At 39.8% G+C, this 9185-nt stretch overlaps 1 protein-coding gene across 2 annotated transcripts; it reads right to left on the bottom strand.

Moving 5' to 3' along the window:
- Positions 1–1438: 1438 nt before the first annotated feature.
- Positions 1439–8583, bottom strand: ehf (ets homologous factor). 2 transcript variants are annotated; one of them, XM_070907320.1, is made up of 9 exons: positions 8417–8583; positions 5684–5798; positions 4944–5201; positions 3901–3945; positions 3761–3805; positions 3585–3647; positions 3416–3460; positions 3126–3321; positions 1439–2083 (listed from the first exon to the last, which is right to left on the bottom strand). In XM_070907320.1, the coding sequence occupies exons 2-9, from the start codon at positions 5757–5759 to the stop codon at positions 1984–1986; spliced, it is 828 nt and encodes a 275-aa protein (XP_070763421.1). In that variant the 5' UTR covers positions 5760–5798; positions 8417–8583; the 3' UTR covers positions 1439–1983. The 2 variants fall into 2 exon arrangements, with proteins under 2 accessions (XP_070763421.1, XP_070763422.1); XM_070907321.1 differs by having other exon boundaries at positions 3761–3802.
- Positions 8584–9185: the final 602 nt, after the last annotated feature.

Genomic DNA, 9185 nt, shown 5'->3' with positions numbered 1-9185 from the left:
ACCCTCGCACACTGAAGGCATATGTAAAGCCCGGGTTTGCATTCACAGGGCAAACTCCTGTCTATTTGCGTTGCAGAGGTTGGATGAGTCTAGACAATTTGCCTAACTGTTCACTTATCTTCACTCAGTTACATCAGTTAACACGTCCCCATATCAGTGGCATCCACATTATTCAGAAGTGCAACTGAGGCCACATTTCAGATGTTATGTTCCTGTGCCTCTGATGATTATCATTCATTTCCCAATTAATCTCGTTGTGCCATATTAATGTCCACGTACAATGCATAAAGGCTTAATGGTATGGTGATCAAATACAATGAAGCATTTGAGGTGAAGGGTAAATAACACGCTCAACAGTTGCACTTTGCTTCACGGCTATCAAACACAACCTTCTATTTCGTGTCATTATTTAAGGATTTAAAACTTAGGCAACTTATGATCATAACTTTTGTTCACAACTTTGCTTGATTTTGTGCACATTTCAAATGTAAAGTACATAATATGGGTCATGACAAGTGCTGCTCTGGAGAAACTACAAAGTGTGATTGCTCCATGTGAATAATGTAAGAACACAGAATCTAAACAATGGAATATGATGGATATGCACTCCAATTTGAATTGCATTGCTTGCATGTAATTTAACAATATGGTGATCAGTAGCTATTGTCTCAATCCAATCAGGAGCAGCCACTGGTTGCATCGCCTCTCTGTGTGGAATTTTCTGTTCTAATCAGAGACCATTTCCCACTACCAGGAAGAAATGCTTGTTAAGTGTGTGGAAATTCCACCAGGTCTGATACTGGAAGATTACTCTTGATCTGGTGCTTGATAATGACATGTGGTGTCATTTCCTTCAGCTCACATCATGACAGTTTTGGTTAGTGACACTGATCTGTGTGAGAGCGGAGCGACAACAGTGAAAGGGATGAGGTGGCACAGTGGGCAAATTTTGAAACCATCAGGAAAGATAATAACAGAACATGATGTCAATCAATGCCACGCTATGTAAAGAGGGGTTCAAATGCGCACATACAGCCGATTGAAGATTAGACACGGATTTGCTTGTGAACACAGGCCAAAGAAAGGAGCCCTTTATTGATACTGCTTTTATCTTGGTGGCCATCGAGACCCAGTCATTTGTCTGTTGCCTGCAGGAAGTGGCGTGGCAGCTATGGCACGCATTGGCAAACACTTAACTGTGTGGCATTTCACACTGTCGTGATAAAAAAGCAGAAATGACCTGCCCTATCGCTAAGAGTATGGCTTTTCAAAGTCAAGCTTGTAACAGATGGCACAAGCTTGACTTGACGGGCGTACAGCTGTGCCTCTAAGTCACAGAATTGATCAAGTCTGGAGGAGCTGCACTTTCGGTGGCAGATCGAACTCAAAATGCTGATTGGAATACTATTTCTTTGTCTCATAACAATTAAAAGTCACAGGCATTGCCCTCTTCTTGATTTGCACAATGCAATAGTGAAAAATGACTGTCATGAAATAAAAACAATGACAAGATTTATTTGCATAAAACATCAACAAACATTTATACACTTTCTTTACCGTTCAGTGGATGCAAAGCATGAAATAAGACAAACCATACTGACATTTCGATGTAAATATATATAATTTATCACTTATTTATGCATTCTTGTACTTCATTGCTGCATTGTGCTTATGGGATGTCATTTTATTATAATTGTTTAATTTAGTTTTTCTGCAGTGATCAAACATCCCTCCCACACACATGTGTGAGGTCTGACGTGCTGGCATAATAAGCACGTTTTTAATAAGGCACAGTAAAGAACATCTCAGTGCAGTGTCACAACAAAGGGATAAATTCAAAGAAACAAATAATGAGGCAAACATACAATTATAAACAATGTGTAAACAGTTCAAATATATCATTATCAAAAACAGTCAATAAAAACCACAATAAAACATCACATTTGCACACAACTTCAAAGAAACCCTAATTGAATGAAATTGTCACTTCTCTGACTCCCTCCATCCTCGTGCGTTCCTTCCAAACTTGTAAACCAGTCTGCGTCCGTCTACTCGTTCTAGGATTTCTCTTTTGTAGTAATATCTGTAACAGAGGACAGATGAACTGACTAGTAAATTCAACTCAGAATGAATTTATTACAGATCATCTTACAGATCTTTATTATTTTCTCTTTTAGAACTTGAATGTCTCATTGATTTGCTCCGAATCAGATGACTTACAGCTATTAGAGCGATATGAACAGAAGTGTTTTTACTTTAAATGATAAGTCTGTTGAATTGATCCTACTAACAAGTAGTGTCTGTGTATCCAACCAACATGGACACTCTAGTTTATTTTGAGTCGGACATACACTGTCCTAGTGCTGCTACTACTACTACTAGCACACCAAATCCTCGGTTAAAAATAGTTCCTTTAGGTTCAATCACATGAATTCACATGAAAACGAACTAAGTTATAATCTGGTTGTCATTCCTCTGCGTTTGTTTTTCACAACAGAGAGGACCTATCTGTTAGGTGATGCCATCAAGCTGCAAATCCTTCTGCTGCACCACAGTGAAAAGAAAATCAGCTTTGTGGTCACAGTGACAATACCTGCGAGCACATTTTATAGTTCCCAGTGGTTCCCACTACAATGAAATTAAGCTCATTAGATTAGCTCATTTGAATGTAAAGCTGTGACTATTGCAGCAGCCAGGAAAGACTTTCTGAGTAGAGAAGGCCATTTCAGTTCATTTGGGAGAAAAGGGTTGAGTTCGCTGGTTTTAGATGTGTAACTCTTAATGATGTCACCTAAAGTAAATGTCTCAGTCGTTCTTTCCAGTAGCAAGTGCATTATAAGCTGCTTAAGTAAATTGGATTAGGAACAATGCAGTGTGAAATTTCTTCCTCATCACAGATTTTACAAGCTATTACCAAACTAAAGAACACCCCTGTGTACGTGTAGGATGTTGACTGTATTGGAATTGCAGGACCCCCCCCCCGGAGCGAAATAACAACCTACATGATAACATTTGTGGCAACAGTCTCTACTTACTGCACTGAACAGCATTCAAATCAGTGACATATCAGATGTGTCTGGTTTTGTATTTGTGTAGCTACATGTATGATAGCTGTGCAGGTGTACCTCATGGCTCGGCTTAGTTTCTCGTAGGTCATGCTGCTGTTATTCTTCTTCTTGCCCCATAACTGTGCCACTGCCTCTGACTTGAGGAAGCGGAAAACCCCCTCTGCCCGGTCCTCCCACTTGATCAGCCCCGGGTTTCGATCTGGGTTCAGCAGAATGTCCCTGATGAACTCCCACAAGTGAGTCCCTCTTGGGTCTGTGGGGAAGGAAAGTAGGTTGAATGGTAGGAATAAACATATCACAATGTATATGTTGGGGGAAAAACGTAAAGATGTGTTGATATTACTTACTGTTTTTTTTGACCTGATGAGGACGACTCAAAGACCTTTTGATTTCTGACAGAAAGAAATCAAATTATTGTTGAATCCTTTTATCCATTTTTTGCTTAGGTATTTCGTGGTTCAATTAAAAACCAGAAAGTGTGAACTTGTTATGTTGTATATGTTGTGATTTCCTCACCCGGACTAGAAGGGGTGGGAGAGGCTACAGGTGCGAGGGGGTTAATCAAGGGATCGTAGATTTCTAAGTTAAGGAAGGGGGAAAATGAGCAAAGGCAACATTTAATTTATTTGTCACATCCATTTCAAGTGAAACATTAGTAAAAATAATGCAGCACATTGATACATTTACTGTACCTCCAGGTGGATAGCTGACATCTGGAAATGGACAGGAGAAGTCTACTATAATGGGAAAAAAGGTAAGTAGAAGCATTCATTTGGATATGATGATTCATTTGATTTATCTATGTCTAATAACTTGTTTGAGAGACTCTTACATTCTGGTTTAAGTTCCAGTTGCCCTATTTCCACATGATACTGCCCTGTGCAGGGATGAGAAGGAAAAAGGAAGTGAATTATTAGCACAAATCAGGGAATTAAATTCATCAGTGTTGTGTAATATTTGAAGATTGATTATTGATTATTAGATTTTAAGCAGATAGAGTAGGATATCTATTGCGTTGCTTTATGGTATAGGTAGATACTGTTTTACATCAACAGAGCAGAAGTAAAGTAACAGAGAAGTAGCAACAAATATTTTTCAACAGGATAGGGTTAGGGTTGAAATTGTAACAACCACTGACACTTACAGTTCAATTCCCACAGTGTTAGCCACCACTAGGCCTCAAATGTTTTGTTAATTATACCCAGGTATCACAAACTGTTGTAACGCCATGTCCCAAGAAACTGAGCTGGTTTCTTACAGCCAGCAAGAACAATAGCAGCATTGTGCTCTTCTTTGGCTTTTTCTCCAACCTGGAGGTTAAACCTGTTGTGCCTGGTCTCCTGTCATTACTGTTGTTTTGAAATGCCATTAACTCCAGACGCAAGATAAAATATGATGTGCTGTGATGTCATTTACCACAAAATGTTGCACAAGAATTGCCGTCATTTTATTGCTTTAATTTCCTCTAAGCCGCATTCTACACATGATAGTTATAGTTAAAAGCCCAAAGGTGAAGCCTCTGGCCTATGAGCTCCAGTGTCTTTACAATAACCCTCATAGTCTAATTAAAAAACAGTGGAAGAGCCAACTCTCAGCTTGTTTCTCCGCTTCACATCCCCTCTGTGCTTTGTTAGGAGACCCACTCTAGCAAGAACAAACAACAAATCCATCATCTCCCTCGCTTTAGGCAGTCCTACGCCCCGTTACAGCACCATGCAGTGCGACCCCCTGACCAGCTCTGTGATCCCTTTTCAGCAACACTTCAGCAAGACTCTGTTCCAAACCCACCTCGAATCACCCAGCTTCTCTTTTATTGGGACTAATCAACTTCCTTTTTTTTCCCCTCCAGCCCCCCTCTCAGACTTTCAGACGCACCGCTCCACTTGAGCTCTGTGATGCTGTGGAAGAGGATGGGTCCCACGCTGCCGGCAGCACGGATGAAGTCCTGGTAGCTCAGGCTGCAGAGCTGATGGCCGTCCATGTCAAAGTTTTGGAAGGGAATGTTGGAGGCATCAATCTGGTGCATGTCCATGACCTGTTGCAGCCACTCCCACACCTGGTACTTACTCCAGAACTGAGGCTGGGAGTCGCGAGGCCACAGGCGACTTGTGTAACCAGACATCACCATTGGAACTGGGGACAGACATCAATGGTTGTGAATGAAAACATTCTAAAAACCGCATTTGTCTACATCAGCGAAGTAATTTTGTTTTAATGTAAATATGCATCTGATGAGGGAAACATGAATTCCTCTACTGTCAATAATTAATCTGAGCAGTTTACTGAAAGAGCTGTTGAGCTACTTCACAGTCGGGAATCACTAATTCATGCCTTGTGTTTCAGAGCCCTGGGCTCACCAGGTGAGCAATACATCAGTTGCTAATTGTTGAATGATTTTCATTTTGCATTGCTGTTTCATAACCAGTGAGAGAACTGGATTGTTGAATAGAGAGCAATCAGAATCCTTCAGCAGAACAAATTAGCATATTTTCTTGAGGATATTATTCAGACAATTTAATTAACTGATTTACGCCAGCGAAGAGTGCATACATAATGCCAGGAAGGCATACAGCAGGCTTCATTAAGAGTGTGTTAGTGTGGGTCATGAACCTCACCATCAGGGTAGGAATTAATCGGGCCCCAGGTATTGGTCAGCTGGCTGTCCAGGGTGGTGGATGGAGTTATGCTCATATTGTAGCTGCAACACTCTGATGTACCATGGCCCAGGGGCTGAGGCAGGAGAGGAGTCATTTACTTAAATTAAATAAATTATATAATAATCTTTACAGATTATATATATATATATATATATATATATATATCACACACACACACACACACACACACACACACACACACACATATATACATATATATAAATATATATATTTATCACAGATAATATGTAAAAAAAAAAAAAGCCATTCAATGTATTTACATTCTCTAATTATCTCTATTTTTTCCACATGATGTGCACAGTTCTCAGCAAAAATAGATAGTGAAAATGAACTGTTGATAGTCATAATGACATCATACCAGCAACATTACACCTTTAACTACAGCTTCAATGTCTACATCTGTAGAACAGGTCACAGACATGAACAGCATATAAATATCACACAGTTGAGCACATGCCTCTTAACCTTTTTCAGTCTGAACTAAATATAAATGAAATGTATAATGAAATGAAATTAAACATTCTATTATCGACGGCCATTATCAAAGGAAAATTCAATGTAGAAAAGATAAGACTGGCAGTAGCCGCACCGCAGCAGCAATGCTGTGTGGACACCAAAAGTGTGCAAGCTGCAGCAATTCAGTGAAGTAGCTGTCACACACAGGTAGAGGCAGGCAGTGTGGCCTGGGCGTAAATGCTCAAAAAGCAACAGAAACGAACATGTTGCTGCTGTTTCCATTATTACAAATATATTATATAATATCATGTAACATTTTATTTAGTGTTAAGTATAGGCTGTACTCCCTCTCATGCTTCACATGAGTCTGCAGGGCTGTATACATGTAGAGGTAAATAAAGTCATGTTTCAGAATAACCACAAGTTTGCATCCCATGTAAATAAAGCCTGTCAGAATTTCAGCAGCTCCACTGTTTTGCTCAGAAGGAGATGGAGACATGTTGCACATGCCCAATAGCTGAGTCAGGCCTGACACAGTTCACTGCCGATATCCTGTTTTATGTTACTCAGTTAAGTTACATGGAAATGGATTCTTTGGGACATGAGAAACAAAATGCCAGATTGTGACTTATCAGTTTAGTCATCAATACTGCTGCCAGAACAGAAGACTGCTCCAAAAACATTCTAGTCTACAATGTGGGTTTTCATATGTTATATCATTACGCTGTTTACACAATCCATGCCCCTTTTGAGTGGTAACAGTTTCCAACATTTAAACAAAGATTCATGGCTTTGGGAAGTGAACTCAATATGTTTTAAAATGTGCTTTAAACTGGACACTATTTCTCTGTCTAAGATAATAACTGTGACAAAACTTGTTTGTGACAATTAACACTGGCGTCGTACATAAATGTTATGAAGTTTTATATCATAATTAAGCTGTAAAAGGTCAACATGATGAGTGACACAGATGGCTACACAATGAACCTAATTCTTTACACAGTGACCGATATTTCACCTGTTCCCTGGAAGATCTTGGTCACACCTTTATGGTAGGTTATAAACAAATTTGTGCCAAGCCCTGTTGCACATTTCAACAGTAAACGGTGTGCTGCCAGCCAAACACATCGGTGCCATACAGACTGGCAACCGAATCTCCTAAAACACCTGGAAAATCAGCTTTATAACAATTTGAAGTCAAGATCCCTGAATGAGATTTTCCTAGGTGACACATGCCGTCATGCCAAGGTAGATTAGATCCTCAGTTGACAATCTGCCAAGTCACCTCAAATACCTTATGCTGTGTGTTAACCCTCACCACTGTCTACTACTGCCAAGCAGGTATCTTATCAACAAGTCAGCAAGTAGTTTCAACAATCATGTAGCAGTGCTAAAGAAACGAGACAAAGACATGTTACAGTTGTGGACTGATATCGCATTAGCTGAGTCATAGTGCAAAATCACTCCACTATATATTTGCCTTTGTGATGACTTGAGGCGATAAGCAATGCTTATATGAAGAAGTGTACACGAGTCAGAAGACAGTTGCTTTCATTTCAGTCACAGTGGCCTTACGATAGCATTGAACCTAACTTGGTTGGTAGTTTTTGTTTTAATTCTCTCCATTTTTGCTTTATTTTTTATTTCAACTATATACTGTAAACATTGTTTTTGAAACTACCCTATAATTAAAACTGAGGTTGATTCCATGGAATTAGATATGCAGCCTTTATGCAACACCAACAGCTGAAACAGAGTGAGGAGGTGCAGTGTGTGTGAAAAATTGTGTGTGCAGTAGAATGTTAAAAAGTTAATAGATTATTGTACATAACATTACACTAAACTTTATGAAAAATTAGATTATCTCTGGGGTCAGTTTGTTTGCACTATTCAAGGATTCATCTTTAAAAAAATAACTAACTGTCTCTAATGTTCTTGAACATTTCTGATGCTGTTCAGTATGATTGTTTAGATAATCATAATGTCACCCCCTTTGCTTTGGCATCACTCTATAATTGAAGATTGTTGCAACAACAAGAGATACATGTGAGGTAGCTGGAGGTCTAAAAAAAATCTTTTTAAGATACAAAAATTGCCATTCTATAAAACACACTGAGCCTATTACACCAGTCTTTATCATACCAGTTATATCATACTGTGTTCGGTCATTTTGAAAAGCACTGCTGGTTGCCCAGCACCAGTATGGCAGCCTACCAGAGCAGTTGAATGGGGTCCGACCAGGCCTGATAGATGTCTCACGTAGATCCACTCTCAACAAGGCTGAATGGAGATCAATAGAGTTTCTGGAGATTCCAATACTCTAGAGGACTAGTGTTTACAATGAGACAAGGTGAGTCCTTTCGCTTCCCAAGTCGTTGAATTAACAGATGAAACCATGTGGACACACTAGGTGCTGCCCCACCACAATGGGTGTTTTATCCTCCTAACTTCCTTATCCCGCTCCAATTGGCTACCTGTCCAGCTCATACCAGGTATTTGCATAATGCACACCCACACACAACCCGCACCCCCCCCCCCCTCCCCCACCACACACACACACACACACACACACACACACACACACACACACACACACATACCTGACATAATTTTTAGATTCCCTGTTGGCACTGTTCCCTCCAACTTGCTCTCTCAAACACACAAACACACGCTCACTCGAGCAGAAAAGCACACACTCGTGAGGAGACATATATATATAGGCATGGATCCAAACACACTCACAAGCCCATAGAGGGAACGTTAAATTGCTTGAAGTCGTTGTTCATATAGTTGCTTAAAATAGTGTTTAACCTTTAGAGAAAATTTCCCCTGTGTTATTATGTTGCACAACATTTGTTTTCCTTATTTCATCATGATGAACGAGGCGCTGACAGTTAAGGTAAAAGGGCCCTGAGAGGATTTGTTCCTTCTTCTTTTTGAAAGTCGCTGGAACTGCATGGTAGAAAAACATTAGTGGCTGTGT

This window comes from Enoplosus armatus, chromosome 6 (assembly GCF_043641665.1).
Source record: "Enoplosus armatus isolate fEnoArm2 chromosome 6, fEnoArm2.hap1, whole genome shotgun sequence".
Lineage (NCBI taxonomy): Eukaryota > Metazoa > Chordata > Actinopteri > Centrarchiformes > Enoplosidae > Enoplosus > Enoplosus armatus.
The sequence above is the reverse complement of the archived record's forward strand: the minus strand, read 5'-3'. Positions and strand labels throughout refer to the sequence as shown.